General features: G+C 44.4%; 1 protein-coding gene across 5 annotated transcripts in view; it reads right to left on the bottom strand.

The window, feature by feature from the left end:
- Positions 1-1,609: 1,609 nt before the first annotated feature.
- LOC108931525 (metabotropic glutamate receptor 8-like) overlaps positions 1,610-18,754 on the bottom strand; it is a 115,439-nt gene continuing 98,294 nt past the window's right edge. For all 5 annotated transcript variants that reach the window (XM_018747306.2, XM_018747307.1, XM_029249838.1 and 2 more), the window contains exons 8-11: positions 16,267-16,406; positions 13,208-14,143; positions 3,697-3,952; positions 1,610-2,194 (exon numbers count right to left, since the gene is read on the bottom strand). In XM_018747306.2, the coding sequence (XP_018602822.1) occupies positions 2,145-2,194; positions 3,697-3,952; positions 13,208-14,143; positions 16,267-16,406 (1,382 nt within the window). In that variant the 3' untranslated portion in view covers positions 1,610-2,144. The remainder of the gene's footprint in view (positions 2,195-3,696; positions 3,953-13,207; positions 14,144-16,266; positions 16,407-18,754) is intronic.

Raw genomic sequence — 18,754 nt, 5'->3', positions numbered from 1 at the left:
TTAGCGGACAATTTTTGAATAGCAAAAGAACAATATCACAAAATTTGGAAGTAACTGAAAAACACATTTATACTAATGAGTGTTGCTGGCATTATGGATATAGCACACTACAGTTTTTAATATTAACAAATAAATGACTTGATGAACTGCTACACCCCAGCCAGGCCCCTTTGCTCGTCTACTTCTGCTCGCTTGGTGGCCCCGCGCACGAAAGGCAAAGCACGGAGGTTCTCGGTTCTGGCTCCGTTGTGGTGGAATGACCTTCCCGTCACTCAGAACTGCGGAAACTCTGTCTGTTTTCAAGAAGGGTCTGAAAACTCACCTTTTCCAGACCCATTTCGCCCAGGATCTCTCCAGCTCATGTACGGTGTCAATGTTCATGCACAGTAACTTTATGAGCATCCCCAGATAAGCGTTTATTCAGCTGCTACTCCGACATTGTAAGTGATTGTTTGTGTATCTTCTAATTTAAAAAAAAAAAAAAAATTGGTCGGAGGGTATCGGGATTTGTCTATCGTGATTTTTACACACCTACCCGAACAATGGTAGGGGGTGCGGTGGCGCAGTGGGTTGGTCCTGGTCTTGCTCTTGCTCTTCGGTGGGTCTGGGGTTCAAGTCCCGCTTGGGGTGCCTTGTGATGGACTGGTATCCCATCCTGGGTGTGTCCCCTCCCCCTCTGGCCTTACGCCCTGTGTGCCGGGATAGGCTCCGGTTCCCCATGTCCCGTATGGGGCGAGTGATTCAGACGGACAGACTCAAACGACAAACCTCAGTGCAGCAAGTGGTAGGGAACAAACTAGGTTTGCTTGAGACTTTCATGTCTGCAGCTATGTCTTATTCTCTTAACGTAATGCATAAATGTACTTTTGCTGAGATGTACATCACTTTGGATAAAAGCGTCCGCTAAATGAATAAATGTAAATGTAAATGATGAGCACAAAACTTGTGATCTCCTATTATTATTATTATTTAATTTAGCTGACACTTCTTGAAGGCAGCTTACGCTGTACCCTAAGCTCCTTACAATGATTTACCCATTTACAGCAGGGTAATTTTTACTGGTGCAACTCAGGCTCTGATCCTTGGATGAAGGGCACAACAGCAGGTGGGATATGAATGCAAGTCCTTCAGCTACAAGCCAAGAGGTATAACCACTGTGCTGTCTGTATATATAATCATATTATTTCATGCAGTTTTCACTGAATGCAGGGGATGATTATAGAGCTACTGTGTCTGAAGGGTAAGTACTGTCAAATACACTGCAAGTGTGGGACAAATACACAGAGACAGCGCAAGTGTTAATGGCGTGTAACTTTTAAACCTCCCTCTAAACTTGGTTGTCCTACAAAAAAGCAGCTGTTTACTCTGTGTGGCCCAAGGGCGTTCGTTTCCACTTTCATTGATTTTGCCTCCTTTCTATTGACAGCCTTTGTGTGATGTGTGATATGAGGTGTGAACGTAAACGTGTATGAGTGATCTCACCAAAAAAGCTCCGCTCATACCGTCAACGTTTATGCTGTATTCTGAGCTCAGATGTGGTCTTTTAAAGGACAGCCAACAATGCTAAACATTTGCAAAACATTCCTTTATTATAAATAAATTATTTATATAAAAATTGGCATGCTTCAACCATCGCATTTACAGATTCACAACCCGGGGCTACGATCCAGTTAGCCAATACAACAGACAAACTCATCTCATTATGCATGTTTGACAAAGTGAGACAAGAATGAAAAATCTTCACAACCACAAAAATACGAGTAGAATAACAACAAACATGGCTGACGCAACTTTTTTAAAACATTTTTGAAACGGTTCTTTCCTGCCATCGCTTTTTTCATTTAAGCTTACAAATTCTTTTTTTGGCTGCTTGTTTCAGCTCAGCGCTGACTTTATTTTTTTGTTTCAGCCTGCGGTTTTATTTTCTCTCTGTTTTGTTTTGTTTGAACCGGAGCCATTAGGTCTGAATGCAGAAAAGCACTCGCTCAGCCGAGTCCCTGTCCCTCCCTCACTCAGTGGTCAGTTTGAAGCCGAACAGCGAAAACAGCTCATGCTTGGGTGCCGGCAGGTGATTCCCATCATCGGTGACTCACATCGGGGCCTGGTCTGGTGCACCTTGGGCGTCTTCCCTCCGGCAGCTCCCTTCAGTTGGCATGGTTGCTATAGCTGACGTAAGTTGTTTTTGTCGATGATGCTGTGGAGGAGATGAGGGAGGCTGGGTGTTACACTTTGTTCTCAAAGACCCATTGAACCTACAGCACAAGTGTCTTCATTCTACAAGGACCATGACACTCCTGAAACTCCCAATTGTTTCCTCTGCGTCCATTTTTGTTTAAACCACAATGATTGTCCAAAATACAACAACAGTTTGACTTAAAAGGAATTTTGTTTTTCCGTGAAAGGTCTAAAAGTCAGTTGCTTTGCCTGTTGCCTCCATTCTTCTCTTCTTCTATGAGGACCACAGCAGTCGCATTCAGGTCAGATGGAACGCATGTATGTGGACCAATACATGTGTGAGGTCATTTAGCTAAGTAGCTATTAATATCTGCCTTGTCACTGTACGTTTTACATGTATTATTACAATAATACTGCCACTTGGCATGTGCAACACTGATGTCCACCATCCGTTAACTCTGTTCACGGACACAATGATAGGAAATCCAATACCCAAAGCACACATAGACTTGCGCTATGCTTCTGGGGTCTGCTTTGTAGAAGGAGCTTCACTGAATATTGCATGACAATACTTTTCTCTGTATCGATTGCAGTCCAGATCTGTTGAAGGAAGTTCAAAAACCAAAGTAAGGTCAGGACCTATCTGGGGATGTATGTAGTTCCAAGCTGCAGTTAAAGTGCAAGTCAAGGGCTGATTTCAGTCAATAAAGGAGGGAAATAATGTCCCCTTGGGTACAGTTGCTTGAAGCCGTAGCAAATCGGCTATGTTTGGATATTCCTTTAGAAATAAAACAGGCAGAAACCCAGGTTTGGTCAGAATGTTTTGATCAGGAATATGTCCCCAAAGACAAGAAAGAACCCACATACTTGAATATTTGCAAGGGCATAAATTATCTTCACCTGAACAAAGTTTTGAGAAATATGGTAAGACAACAAGTGAGTAAATGCACTCTTAGCCCTAGAAAGTGAAACCCTGAAATTGGCAGAGGCAAAATCTGTTGAGATGAGTGGAAAAGGGCAACTATACCACAAAATATAATTTTTTTTTTTTACTTTGAACAAAGAAATATGCTGTGTGGCTCACACGAAGTCTTTATGAGAACATGATACATTTTGGCAACATTAACTTTTGTTCAAATTAATAGTGTTGAACACCTTGCTCTTTCATTTTTCTCCTATTTTTTAATGAGGCACATCATTTCTGCAAGGTATTTAAACATTTTGAATTGACCTTGTATTCATAAGATGTTTATTTACAAATGTGACAGAACCACACCTGCAGGGCAAACAAAAGTGTCTGCATGTATCTTGAATAATTTTACGAAAACTAATAAAATTTCCGTTTTCTCAGTAGTTTCCAGAATGAGCACAAAAATTCTACAGAATGAACAAGTTCAGTTTTTTTGGGGTAAAAAGTTGGTTACCATCAGGTTAACAGCATTTTTTTTAGGAAACTCATCAAATCCCATGTCTTCTAAATACAATAAAAGTAGCAATGAAGGGTAAGAAAAAGACACGCACCATACTCACTGTTGGTCTCCATGCTCTCACAGAGTTCAGTCTTGACCTCTCCATTGGGTCTGTCAGTAGCCTTCTGCGTCAGCTTGCTGGACATTGTGGCGGCAGTGACGATGGCCTTGAAGCTGCGCTTACGCTTGGGTACGTTCTGCTCTGGGTGGAAGATGATAATGTAAACCTTGGGCATGTAAAGCATCCCCAGGGACACGGAGGCGCTCAGGCTCAGCGAGATGGTGAGAGTTGTGGTCTGGATGTACATCTAACAAGAGAGAGACACATTACGGCACTTCAGAGAGTTACAGAATGATTCCGAAACATCATTTCAACCTAATATGGATAATTCAGCAGGAATATCCACCATAAATAGTCATCTCACTAAATCAGATGGGCCTTGGTGGTTAAGAGTAATGCCATTTGAGTTTGAACATGCACCTTCCACACTTCAAAACCTCAGCAAAGAGATGCTAAAATGGAAAATTCATTTTGATTTACTTGTGTATTTGGAAAACACAATTACCTACTTTTAGACCGGAAACAAATGAAGAATCACCATGACAATTCTGCCAACATGAAACGGTAAAAGTGTTTTCTGTTGTGAGACCACTGTTTTGTTATTTTGAACAAATTATCTTTAAACCCAGACTGCATCCCTGAATATATGATGGTCAAGGAAGACCTATTTTAGACCAAAAAAGAGGAATGTGCACATAAAACTACCAGGTGACTAATCACTGCATTTGTGTGTGAGTGTGAGTGATCAAACTACTAATTTTTAAGACAATTACCTCTTAATAATATTTACAAGACCAACAGTAATATCTTTATGAAACTTTGTATTGTGGAAACCAGAGTTCACCACACACACACACACACATTTCCGGAACCGCCTGTCCCATACGGGGTCACGGGGAACCGGAGCCTACCCGGTAACACAGGGCGTAAGGCCGGAGAGGGAAGGGACACACCCAGGACGGGACGCCAGTCCATCGCAAGGCACCCCAAGCGGGACTCAAACTCCAGACCCACCGGAGAGGAGGACCAGGTTCAACCCACTGCGCCACCGCGACCCTTCCAGAGTTCACCATATTATCAGTATTATAAAGGTAACACGTGGATTGCTTAGGTTGGCAGTTTGGAAGCACAGTTTCATCAAAAATGGTGCCTGTGATCCAAAAATCAGATGGTATTAATAACTGGGTTTACCAAATAATAACAGTGGCTTTGACTGGCAGTGGAAATCCTCAAAGCACAACCACTCATCCATGTCTGATGTTTATGTGCATGTAACAGCCCAATGAATGACTGGTAACAGATGGTTTTTAATGAGAAGCCTAAAGATACCAAAACCGAAGAGTTAGAAGCGAAGAAAACATGTCCAAGACTTGTGTGCAATGTGTGCATTGTAGACAATGATCATCACTTGAGTTAAAATAAAGTGCCCTTAAAAATATTCAGGTTCCTCATAAGATCTGCAATTGAAGCAATAAGTAATAAAAAAGGTGTCCTTGATGAATGAAACTATCATCATAATGAAAAAATAGATCATTAAAAAATATGAAGAAATGGTCAAGCATGAATGAAACTGGAAATGGAAGTGAAAGTGGAAGAAAAGTACTCTAGGAAGAAGACTTTCCACTGGTGGTCAGGTATTATAAAGGACTGACAAGAATTAGGCAAATCAGTAGCTTTTTGTAAAACACAGTTGTTTGAAGTTCTCTAAAATAATTTTATTACAGTCATGATTTATGTCTCAAACACACATATTTTTCCTCTCTTTGGAACGTCTTATGAGCATCAAGGTCACTGAGGAGTTCTCATTCAAAAAAGCGCATCTCCTCTGAGCACATGTATAATAACCACTGCTCTATGAATTCTTTTAGCAAAACGTACCCTATTTAGAAGGAGATCCAGATCACTTTTGCTAAGCAAAAGACTAACATAGGAGCTGTAAATAGGAAATCTGCTGTGAAGACAGGCTATATATTTAAAATGGTTTAGCTTGTTGAACTTTTATTATATTTCTCTTTTGAACATTTTTCTGGACTCTTCCAAAGTCACATGAAATAGGCATTTATTTCTGCTGTGATTCTCACAGAGCGAAAACTTGTGTTTAAAAAGTCGATACAGAGCACTTTGTTATTGCTGCCATCCATAACTATCATTTAAGCCTTGGCTTTATTTTCTCCAGGGAAATGGTTCACCGAAAGACACCAGTGATAAAGCGCTGTAATATATTAGGGTGCAGAGTTGGAGAGGAGCACAGGTACAAAGCTGGGCTTCTTGCTACGTGTGTTCCTTTTCCCTGCTTTTCACACACTTGAGGTCTCCCACCGCTCATTCCCAAGGTTTTCTAACTAATAACATGGACTTGGGTCACGCAAAAAACGTCATTCGAATGAACTTTCTTCCTTCAGTCTGGTGCCTTACGTGTCGGCCATTGACTTGATGGCTGATTTCTGTGAAGTTCCCACACCACGTCTCCAAGCGGAAGGGCTCATGGGGTCCAGTGCTTTGTCGGTCTGCACTCTGAGTTATGGTTGGTTACAGTTGTTTATGAAGTTCGCGAAGTAAATGAGTTTAAAGGGGAGATCCGTATGAGGTTCTCGGCTTGACGGGCGTCAAGGCAGGAGTCAGAGAGCTCCCTTTGCGGGCAGTGCTTTCATAACGAGGTGTAGCCTATCTCATGTGGGATGCCGGGAAGCCTTGTGAAGGCTGAGTATGCAAATTCAGAGCCTGAGGAATCTCATTTCTGCAGATGTTACGTTAACACGATTAACAGTCCACAGCAGCCAAACGGCTTCTTTAATGGTAATGCTCCAGCATGTGAAATATTAGTAGGGTCCGAACGAGGAACAGCAGTCGGGCAGCGGCAGTCATTGCCTGCGTATCTCCTAGGGCTTCGCTGGTCAAAGGGAAGCCACATGAGAGAGTTCTGAAAGCCAGACAGAGCCGAGAGTGTAGAGCTCCGCAGAGAAACATTACACCAACTGTCATCTCGCCAACAAAAGTACGAGCACGTTCTTAGTCGTCTCACGAAAAAAGAGCTGCAGCTGAAACGGCACTCGATTATACATACAGAGCGACCAACGGGTCCTGCATTTGCAGTCAGGAGAACATCTCCGGTGAGGCCCGCTTGAGAAAAATGAGCATTTCTGCACCTCGGCGTAGCATCACTGCACAGCCCCGCTCACGAGTACAGAATTACTCCGACATTCATGACGGAATACCGCAATTCTCCAGCGCTCGAAAACTAATTCGCAGGGAATTTATAATTTAACATCCTGCCAGTGTAATTTTACTGAGGTTTAAGGTTTTAAAAAAACCCTGCCTGGAAACTGCTTTTCCACCATATTGAGTGTCCTATTTTTTTTTAACTTTGAAAAAGCACTGAGGTTAAAAAAACACCTACTCTATGCAATTTGATTTGTGCTTTTTCGCTTAATTATATGCTTATTTCACATACATTTATTAAAGATATCATTGTATATATTATTAATTACATATATACTTATTTTATTTACTTATTGAGTCATTCGTTCATTACCATGGTATGGTTTTATTACTAGGTCATTTTTCACCACCAAACAGCAACTGTCTTTAACACTGGCAAGAGTACGTAAGGGCAATTTGCCGCAGTCATGATCCCGTTTATAATAAATGGTGCAAAAACAGACTTTCGTACTTAAATTATTATAATTTCAGAGAAATACAAAATGGTGTGTAATTAAAAATAACTGAATATGTTAAACATATGCCTTTAGAGACATGTATAGTTTGAACAATTTTCAATGAATTGAGTTTATGGATTTATTTATTTAGTTGTCTTCTTTATACCAAACTGTTAGGGCACAGACTGTGAGGTCGTAACCAAAACACAAAATTTTCCTTTCGGTTGTGTTCAATGTTCTTAAATGTTTTTAAAGTGGCTGAAAATCACACAAAACACCATTAACAAGATCAGGCTCTATGTCTCTAGGCAACTGCTTGTCCTGGGGGGGGGTGCAAACCAAAGCCTAACCCGGCAACACGGGGCACGGGGCCGAACGGGGAGGGGGCGCACAGCGGATGGGACGCCAGCCTGCCACAAGGCGGGACTCGAACCCCGCGCCTATCGCACGGCGGGCCCCGGCCAAACCTGCTGCACCATCACGCCCCCATTTGAACCGTTGTTTCTCAAGTGAAAAGTAGGGACTGTACTGCACACAGACCTATAAAGGGTACAAAACTGCTGTAAACGGTCCCGCATTTGCGGTTATACAGTGAGCAGCGTGAGTCACTCTCAGGTGCATCATAGCTGTGACGTGAGTGAATATGACATCCGTCTGTCTCCCGAATGAGCAAACTCGCGTATTTTAAAGCACCAATTAGGCGGCGCGAGGACAGCAAATGCGGAGCGGCGCAAAGGTGCTCGGCAGAGCCGCTGCATCGCGTGAGGTCAAATACGTGCTGAGCTCCTTCCTGATCCTCCGAAAGAAGGAGAGGCTCCCCTGTGAGTCTCCTTGGCCCTCTGTGCTAGAGGGGATCACAGGGTAGCACCTCGGTGCACTCGAGGTGTGGCGTTGAGAACAAATGACCAATATATTCAGCCGTGGCCCGAAGCTGTGGGGCTCAGACCGGAAGCCCTTTGAGAACACGCAGCCTCGGCATCTCCTTGGCCACCTTGGACGTGAGCGTCCGCCGGTTGCAGAGAAGAACAAAAAAACAACACATTAAAATAAGAAATGTTAGAACAACTGCGAGCAAAGTCACTTTGGACTCATATAAACTCCTTGAGTTCACTTAATGCCACTTCTTTCGAACGCTGTTCACGCTCGGCATTTCATAGCTTGCGTTATGGCCTCTTGGAACCGCGTCCCGCGTAGGGGTTCACCATGTTGTGAGGACATCTGGCTCTTTGCGGTGGACTTAAAGACTTTGACCTGGAACAGACAGACATACATACACTAGCTGAAACTGCTTTACCAAGCAGGGTTACGGTGAACCAGAGCTTAACCCGGCAACACGGGGCATAAGGCCGGAGGGAGAGGGGATGCACCCAAGAGGGGACGCCAGTCCGTCACAAGGCACCCGAAGCAGCCCTTGAACCCCAGAGCCGCCAGCGAGCAGGACCCAGTCAAACCTGCTGCGCCACCATGCCCCCCTGACCTGGAGCAATACTGTACAAACAATATAAGCAGATGCTGATTCCGTGTTTGCTGTGGACATGGACTGGAGCCACAATGAGGAGACAAGCTGAGAAAAAAAACAGATACATCAACGCCGGATTCTTCTTCTCTATTTTCTGCATGACACAAAAAAGACAACCAGCCGGTCTCACTTTTTGACGGCAACATCAATAGTTGTACAGTATACTGGAATAAAAACACAACTTGTTTACCTGTTTCGGAGCGAAGGAGAACGGGGCGGACAGCGAACGCGCGCTTCGTTTAAAAAAGAGAGACGCGCCTCAGCGAGATGTGCACGTCCCGGCCGAAACCCTGACCCTCAGCCTCATGTTACGTCCCGGTCGGTGAAAGTATAAGGGTTCTGCTTTACAGATCAATCACTGCGGATTACACAGTTTTACCACAGGCACCTGCACACGGTTAAATACCTAGACGGTCACTTTATCCACAGGCCAGATTTGGCTAAAATAATGTTATATTTGTCCGATATAATGCCTAGTGCATTAGTGAGACGGCAGGGACCGCTAATAAAGTGTTGGAGCTTCTAAGCGCCGCAGGATGGCATAAACTTGACACCGTGTGCTGAGGAACCAGTGCTTCTATAAAACTACCTGCACCTGGTTATCTAAAGCAGCTATTTTATAACGTCGATATTGTATTTGTATTTTTCCGGAATGAACAATGGGTCGGGGTCTAAAAGCAAATATTGAGCAAAAGCCAAAATAAACCTCCATAACAGGGCGTTTCCAATTCACGGGCGGTCCTCGGCGTTCTCTCGAGTTCCATCCCGATGACTGCGCCGCAAGCGGACTTGTACATGTTGAAAATCCCCTTACGCTGTCTTATAGTATTATTAAGATACACGAGCAATTAACACGTATGATTGCTGCATTGTGTAACAGGGCTTTGTCATATTTTTCGCTAATTTCGCACATTACATGTGTTAAAATGATGCTAATATAGAATAGTAATACAAAAAGAGTATTATAATTACATTTTAATGTTACACTAACAGGGGTGCGGTGGCGCAGTGGGTTGGACCACAGTCCTGCTCTCCAGTGGGTCTGGGGTTCGAGTCCCGCTTGGGGTGCCTTGCGGCGGACTGGCGTCCCGTCCTGGGTATGTCCCCTTCCCCCTCTGGCCTTACGCCCTGTGTTGCCGGGTAGGCTCCGGTTCCCCGTGACCCCGTCTGGGACAAGCGGTTCTGAAAATGTGTGTGTGTGTGTGTTACACTATGATTTTCACTCCTTCTCATTTTCATTTCTAAATCTATTGTCTTTTTCGCTATTTCTAGTGTTGTCAGAACACTCACTTTTTTACTTCCCAGCCATTTCAAATAAAAAGTCATTTGCTGTGGGGATCGTTCTAAGTCGAATATGTCGACAGACACCTGTAGTAAAGGGAGAAATCCAGACCCCCCCCTTGTGATTCTCTGTGATATTGTACTCTGGCGGGTGCTCATTAATAATTTCTGAAACGTGTGTGATGCGATCATTTTCAGGACTTCTAGAATTCACTGCCCAGCCCCCCTCCGGCAATACTTCATCAAGGCCTTTCGCTCGACTTTTCGGAGACGTTTCCTGTAGCGCAAAACAGACAAAGTCTGACAACACGTTGCTCCAAAGCCTTCCTTCTCACTACCACCAGCAGTTCCCTGCAAAAAAGCTCTCTTTCACATCCTTGACATTAATAATTCCGCACAACTGGCACATGATGACACGATAACTGCGAACTTGCTTTCCCAGAACCCTCTCTGAAAGGCCACTGACGTCTGATGAAGTGAAATTTGCATGAAAGAGAAACATCTTTAAGAAGCCCTTTCCTTCCATCCCTGGATAAACCCTGCAGGCACTTGACATATCGTGACATTTCTCACTTCCTTGAAATATTTCTCCTAAATGATTCTGTGCCGGAAAACACAGTGCTAATTTAAATAAAAAAAATCAAAGCCATATCTGATTTGGTTTGAATATGTGTTTCCCACTGAACGCGTCTCTTTATCACGGTAAACTCGCGCTCCGTTCTCTAACCCTTCTATTAATATAAGATTGCTTTAAATCGCCTAACCCTGAACAATTAAATTAACTTAATGATTAATTGTTTTAATTTGCCTCAATACTTACTTGCACTATCTTGCTTGACGGTCACAAATGAACTCAACGAAGGGAACAAAACTGTTGTTCTTTTAACTCGTACAAACGCAAATGCACATAACAATTATCCAAAAGTATGTGCCTCTTTTAACAATTAATAAACGCCTGAACTATATTGGAATTTTGTAACAGCTTAAGCTGGACTTAATGAGGAGTTGACTGGGGAAAAACGAACACGGAGTACACAGGGGGTCCCCAGGACCCAGGGAGGGAGCTCTTTCCCCAGGGGTGCGGAGGCAATTCTGCGAGTAAACCGCGGGAAGCGCTCCCCATGGAGAAGTTGTGCGCTCTCGATGGGGCTCTTGGGTCTGTGGGACGCGCACGCTCGCTGTGCCACATCGCGCTCCAGTTTCACGGTTGCTCCAGGAGAAACGCAACGCCGGCTCTGCCAGACGGACGCCGCGTGATGCGTGAGAGCGAGAGGCGGCGTCTTGTTATTGAGGCCTTGGATCTGGCAGCATCTTTCGGGCCACACGGTGTCTCCGGGGAAGCTCGCCTCTCCCAGGGAGTCGGGATGAGACCGACGGTTCGAAGGAAGCAATCCAGTTTTCCCATTGGCACCATTTCGGTTCTGCTCATTGGCTCTGCGTTGGACAGTGTGTGTGTGTGTGTGTGTGTGTGCCAGTCATTTCTAGATCTGAAGGCAAGTTTACTTTTCATTTCAGTTCTTCGTTTGTTTGTTTATTTATTTTTTGTTCCGGAGTTTAACAGAGGATGATTAATCCCATCGAGAACTGGCACAAGTCTGTCAAGCCACAGGTAACACATGTGAGAAGAAAGTGCTCTTGCTGTCCCTTTTCTTTCTGCTACTCTTCCCATTTAAAAAGCCATATTTTACTGAAGTCCTTTTCGCCCAATTCTGAAACTGCAGAGGAGATGACCAAAGAAATAGCCATGGTCAGAGACCAAGATCCCCCCCCCCCCCCCCCCCATTACGCACATGCTGCACAGGTGACAGCGCAAGATGGTAAACAGCACCGTGACAGAAATCCAGCCAGGATGTCTGTGGAATTGCTCCAGACCCTGGAAGAGCTCCAGCGATGGTCTACAGGCAGAAATGAAATGCAGAAGAAGCAGAGAACCGGCTAAAGTGGACTATTTCCGTCTCCTTTCACACCATAAAGCCTGTTCACTGATCACCGGCCTCTTTACGAAGACCTTCATGGGAAACAGTAGAAAGAGAGCAGAAGTGCAGAATGAAAATGTGGAAAGCCTTGAAGTGATGCCACTTTGCTACAACATGAGAACAATCTGCTCAATTGAATCTTCAGCCACAGAAGCTCTGTGGGGCAACCATATAACTGCATTTTATGGACTTGATTTGAAATACCGGGTGTCCCCCGCTAGCTGAAATGCCACATTTCTTCAAATAATTTGGTATGAAACAAAATACATGTGCTCTGGTTTTGGGGCTTTCATCATCCTTGGAGCCACCGAGCTCACGCTGAAGGTTACCGACAGAGCTGTCCTTTCCATGACTCAGAAGTGGCATGCTCCAAAACAGGCAAACAAGAACCCAGTAGGCCTAAAGCACAAAACTGAGACACGTGGTGCTACGGCTAATCAGGAGTTCATTTCTACACACTCTGGTGCATAATTACTCATAAGTGTCATCACGTGATCCAACCCAAATGCCTTATCTTACACACAATAGCACCTGGAACACCACACTTCGAGGGAGTTACCTGGCTAAAACCAGAGATTCCAGCATGATAAAATGCGCTCTACACAGCAGCGACCACAGTCTTTCTTTGAGAGAGGAGCTCTGTCTCTGTCATGCAGAAGCCCAAGGGAATGTGTGCGGAGAACCGAACCGTGGAGGGGAACATTGTGCACAGTCCTCCCAGACCACAAGCACTCCTCCAGCGGCACCCAAACCTGAGCTGCCGACACTGTCAACCTGCTCAGGCATCTTAGATCAAAAGGAAGCTGATACACTTTATAGAAACTGGCTGAAGTGTCATGGAAGTAATTTTTTAGACACATTATGAAAGCCCTTTGCGAATCGCCTACGTTTTATTTTAATCCTGGGAGGTTTCCATGTTGGATGGATGGATGGATGGATGGATGGCAATTCAAGTTACATACTGTGCTCAAGAGTATAGATAGATAGATAGATAGATAGATAGATAGATAGATAGATAGAACATTGATTGTGAAGGCAGTTGAACACCGATGTGGTACTTTAAAACTTACCCTCTCTGCTGACTGTGCAGTCCCGAAGAATATTGGTATAAATGCCAACCAGATGATGCAGGTAGTGTACATGGTAAATCCAATGGGTTTGGCCTCATTGAATGTCTCCGGTACGCCCCTTGTTTTAATGGCATAAACAGTGCATGTGACCATCAACAGAATACTGTATCCGAGGGAGCAGATGAGCGACAGGTCTGAGATGTCGCACTTGAGGACCCCGCGGGCATTGTCAGGGTCTTGAGTGCGTTGTTCCCCGAAGTCAACGACGGTGTGCGGCGGGTCAACGGCAAACCACACAAAGACCCCCAGCAGCTGCACAGAGATGAGACTAAAGGTGATGACCAGCTGCGAAGCAGGACTGATGAAACGGGGCGCCGTCACCGACCGCTTGCCCTGCTCAAAGATGCGGTGGATGCGATTGGTCTTGGTCAGCAGGGCAGCGTAGCTGAAGCACATTCCCAGCCCCAGGAAGATGCGGCGGAAGGAGCACACGGCCACGTCCGGGGTGGCGATCATCAGGAAAGTGATGGCGTAGCACAGGAAGATGCCCGTGAGCAGCACGTAGCTCACCTCCCGACCAGAGGCGCGCACAATGGGTGTGTCATTGTAGCGCACAAAGGTGACAATGACAAAGGTGGTGGCGACGATGCCCAGCATGGAGACAAAGACAGGCACGACGGCCCAAGGCGAGTGCCACTCCAGCTTGATGATGGGGATGGGCTGGCAGCCGGTGCGGTTGCGGTCAGGCCGTTGCTCGTAGGGGCAGAGCTCGCAGCTGAACTCAGTGGCCTGGTAGTGGTATCCCTCGCAGCGCTCGCAGTGCCAGCAGCACGGCACACCCTTGACGATCTTCTTCCGCTCACCTGCCTTGCAAGGCAGGCTGCACACGGAAGCAGGCACGGCGGGGTTGCCCCGCGCCCACCGCATCGCGTCCATCTGCGCGGTGAGACAGGACAGAACCACGTGAGGGACCGGCTCAAGGGAAACCACCCCTCTTACTCACGAGCCTTAAGACAGGAGAAGGACGTCAACTCAAAGGGAGGAAAAATGGCGGTTTAATGTTGGCCTCATCCTGCACTCTCTTGCATTTAACAGCTCTTATGAGGGTAATACCTTAAATTGTTTGTAATGGGCTTTTTTCAAATTTCTATTGTAAAATCAATAGCACAGCCTTTAAAAGGAGAACCTGGCAGTGCCAACTATGCTTTGCAGTAACTGTAGAGCAGCTCCACACCACTCGCTGTGCTTATACTGACACGGCAACTGCCAGACACCCAGAGAGTACCAAATCATTTAATTCATAAATGCATAAAAGAGCAGGCAAACGGAAAGGAAAAAAAAAAAAAAAAAACTTTGATAATAGATCACAGACTTTGGCCATAAGTGACTCTCAAAGTCCCTTCCTGCAGCATCCCTCTGATTATGTTCACATACATGTATCAGTGAATAACTCACCGAGGGACTTCATCATAGCAGGTCTTTATCAGCTAAGCTTTAGAACAGCTGCTTTGCAGAAGTTTCCCTAACCGTCCATAAAACGGAATGACATACTTTCACAGCGAGAGAAGAAAATGCGCACGAATCTTTAGAATATGAATAAAATACATCCTTTCTGTCATGTTTATGTTACACAATAACTGTTTGCTTCCACACCAGAGTGTAAACAGTGTGAGGTTTTAACAAGGGCTCTGCTGTGATTTGCTTTTTCGTTTCATGGAGCTGTGAGCTCCTACTCCGTCACGTCATACGGCTCCCTGGGGGGTTTCCCGGGAGGTCGCCCTGTCACAGCCTCCCTCACCCTCGCATCAGAGCCCAAGCCAGTGAACACGTTCCATTTCGGGCGGAACGGAGGACACGTGCCTCCCCATGCTGAGCCCAGTCGCAGGGGACAGGAAATCGGAGGGATGAGGAGGCCTTTGATTCGCATGCCCTCCACATGGCCAGAGAGGATGCAACGGGGTGCATCTATTATCCTCGTCGTTTTCATGCAGGAAAGCATTGGACAGGCATGAATTATTCATACTTCAAAGGAATGATGTCAAGTCATGAACTTTTTTATTGCAATTATTGAGAAAACAACTTGCAAATGAATTGCACTCTAATTAGACTTATCTCATAAAACATGCACTTACGAGGACAAGAAAACAGGAACGCAGAGCCAATTTTTTTTTTGTCCAGAAAGCTACATACCAGCAACAGCTTCAACAATGTTCAGTAATCGGGTTTATCATTGATGCTTTTTAATCCATGTTTTAATTAAAAACTCCAGGCCATCTTTTACATTTTCTCACCGAATTTTCAAGCCCAAATCAAGAAGATTACTATTTCAGCGTGTGACAGCTTGCATAATTATAATCCTGAGAAACTGCACATTTCATTTATTTATCTTTATTCACACCGGTCAAGCTGTGATTAAAAAAAAATAAATTAATACTCATTTATAGATATCTCAGATTTACAGAGCAACGGTTTAACAGAAAAGTTTGAGCAGACAAATGAATACTAGCTGAAATGGCAGTAATGATGGATAGTAGAGATTTAAAAGTTTCAAATCACTGCTCACACACTTAAATTACTGCACGCGCAAAATCTGATTTTATGGGCGTACTTTTACTTCTGTCATTTTTTGTTTGTGCCTTCACTTAATGCCATCAGTGGAACTGTGAACTCAGTTACGGAGCAGTAAAGAGAGGTATAGAGCAGCATGGGGGAACTGATGTTCTAGACCAAGAGTTACAGCAAATGATAGCGAATCCCTGGGAACATCACAGAGGAGCACAAAAATACCCACAGGAACATGCAAGATGTTCATCAAACTTGTTTTTGCAGTCAGTCATACGATATGATGCATGTTTATTTGAGACACAGCTGTTTACCCTTACTCATATTCCCGAGTAAGGCAAACTTTTATATATTTAGTATATGCATATGTGTTATTTACGTGTGTGTGCGTATACGCAAGTGACAGGTGAACTGCATGGGGTGTGTGGATTCACAGTCATCAGTTTTTTAAGGGTTGTTAGCAGTTTAATCAGAAAGGATAAAGACTTTTTCCTCACGTTTAAGTGCAGCTCGTTGGTCCACTGGCCGATGACTTTGTACTCTGCCGTTGATTTGTTCGTGATCTGGTACTGGAAGATGTCGTATCGCCCCGGAGCATCCCCGTTCTCGTTGAACACAACGGGGGTCCCAGCACTTCCTGTAATACAGGAAACGGCAGATTGTGCATAGCAGGAGAGAACAATGGGAAAGACACACTGGATGGTCACAGGTGACACGTGTGGCTATGCTGCACCATAATATTCTCTGTGGCACCTGGATTCCCTCCGCTGGCTCTCCCCAGCAGAGAGACTCCGACAGAACAATGCGGCCCATCGCTGCAGGGGCGGGGGATTGTCCAAGATGTGAAAGTGTGTTGCTGTTTATCGTAGTGGTTGGTGTGCTGGGCGGTGAAGCTGGGGGAGAGCCCACTTTCCGTTGTTGTTGGTAATAAATTAACCGACACACATGGCCGTCTGAGGAAGCCTATTATCTCCCACACTTTAATTTACAGTGTGGCTGCAACAAGGCAGCGAGCCACAAATTAAAAGGAAGATCTTTTTTTTGGATATGCAAACCACTCAGTCTCTTTCTGCAGCAACCACATAAAAAGAGATTCTGTAGTCATTATACCGGAGTCCACAGTAAAATATCTAAGGGCATCTAAAGTGTGTTCATTCTATATATTAACTCACACTGAAATCTATTCCTATGTATATATATAGGACAGGAATGCAGGTTTTTCTAAAAAATAAAGTTTATTGTAAACCAAAACAAGCGAAGCAGACCCCATTCAGGCAAATCAGCAACAACCGCTAACCACATTTCCTTAAGCCGTCCTCCTATTTCCTCAGACCAACTGCCTTTAAAAGTCCGTGCTGATTACCTCTGAATTCGCAGCTGCTTGTCTTCATTAAACCTTTGGTAGGGGCGGACAGTGGGGAGCGGGTTATCCATCACTTCAGCCATGGGACAGTACCACCCACAAGCTCTGTCTCCAGTAAATATACTTATATACATATATATAGCACGCTACAAAATTAAAGCTGTGTAAACTGAAATACGGTTGTGTAAAAAATATTTGTAGCAACTTTTTTAGGACTGGGACCTGCACAAAGGAGCTATCAACTGCATGCCCAGTAATCAATAAAGTCAGATGAATGTGAATTATGCAACCAATAAAGTCAGTGGTAAACAAAATCTATAAATCTTTGCTGTTAACATAGCATGCTTTAACCCTGTGATGATACTGTATGTGAAGTCAAGCAGAGGCTGGTGACTTCTCCTGGACCAAAAACTCGTGCCATTCAGAATTCCAAAGTGCAAGGCTGCACTCTGCTTTACCTGTAAAGAGTTGACAGTATTTCGAATATCTAATTAAGTGGTGGGTGAGGGCAAGAGTTTGATTGCTCTCAGCCCAAGGCGCAATCAGAGGTGTACCTGTTCTCCAGCTACATATTAGACAAAAGGAGGGATTTAACGTCTCAGATTAAGGAGATCAAGCCACCTCTGGAAAATGGTGATTAAAAAGTGGACACGAGCTTTGATATATAAAACCACATAACTCGCTGATCTCAATGACATAAGAGTCAAAGGACATGTATGTTATGAAGGAAACTGGCACAATAGGAGCAATAAGGGTTAGTATTTTGATGGTTTCTTTAGCTCCTGTACTTGCTCTATTTTTAACATTATGTTAAGGTATTGCTATGTTTTTAATATATTGTCAATTAATTTTCCAAGTATTGGTATAGAACAAATAGATCAGTGGGTAAGGGGCATTTGGTGGGATTTTTCGTATTGTTGGTATTTCATGCATCTAATCAAAGCCATGTATCTTCTCACAGACAACATAACAGCACCTTGGAGAACAAGGGGAATGCCATACCTCTGTCTCCAGCCATCCAAACTACCCCCATACCCCTCACTCTGCAAAGCTACTGAGCAATCCCCCTATAATGAGCAGCCCCAGTTTCAATGGATGGCCTACAAGAACCTTATGCTAATGCCAAAAAAATTACTTTGATATAAGTGTAGGTGGACAGATGAATGGATGGATGGACGGACGGATGGAGGAATGAAAAAAATAGTCTAGCTACAAACCCCTATTACCCGTACTTCTTCAGGGCACTTGCTATTCTTCTCATTTTTCCAGAGCTTCAGGGATTGTTTCAATTTAAAGTGGAGCAGGGTCTTGTGAAAACAGAGTCCTATTTTAAAAATAGTTATATCCCTATATCAAAGGTTTACCCCATAGGGATAGAGTGCTCTCAGGGTGAATCACGGTTTGGTATAATGTGAGATCTCTATTCAATGTTGCACCTTGAATCTCTGTGTAATCACCGCCTCTTGGCTCCGCAGTACCTTGTCCCTGCCCAGCAGCTGCCTAAGTGTCCTCATTACGTCATGTGGAGAGAGGAAGGACTGTAGTGTAAAAGTGAGTGAAATGCTGTACCCTGACATGGAAGTCAAAATTCATCAAGAGCCCGAAAGAAAGAAAGCATCGGC

The sequence above is a fragment of the Scleropages formosus genome, chromosome 2, assembly GCF_900964775.1.
Source record: "Scleropages formosus chromosome 2, fSclFor1.1, whole genome shotgun sequence".
NCBI lineage: Eukaryota > Metazoa > Chordata > Actinopteri > Osteoglossiformes > Osteoglossidae > Scleropages > Scleropages formosus.
This window is presented reverse-complemented; position numbering and strand designations above follow the sequence as displayed.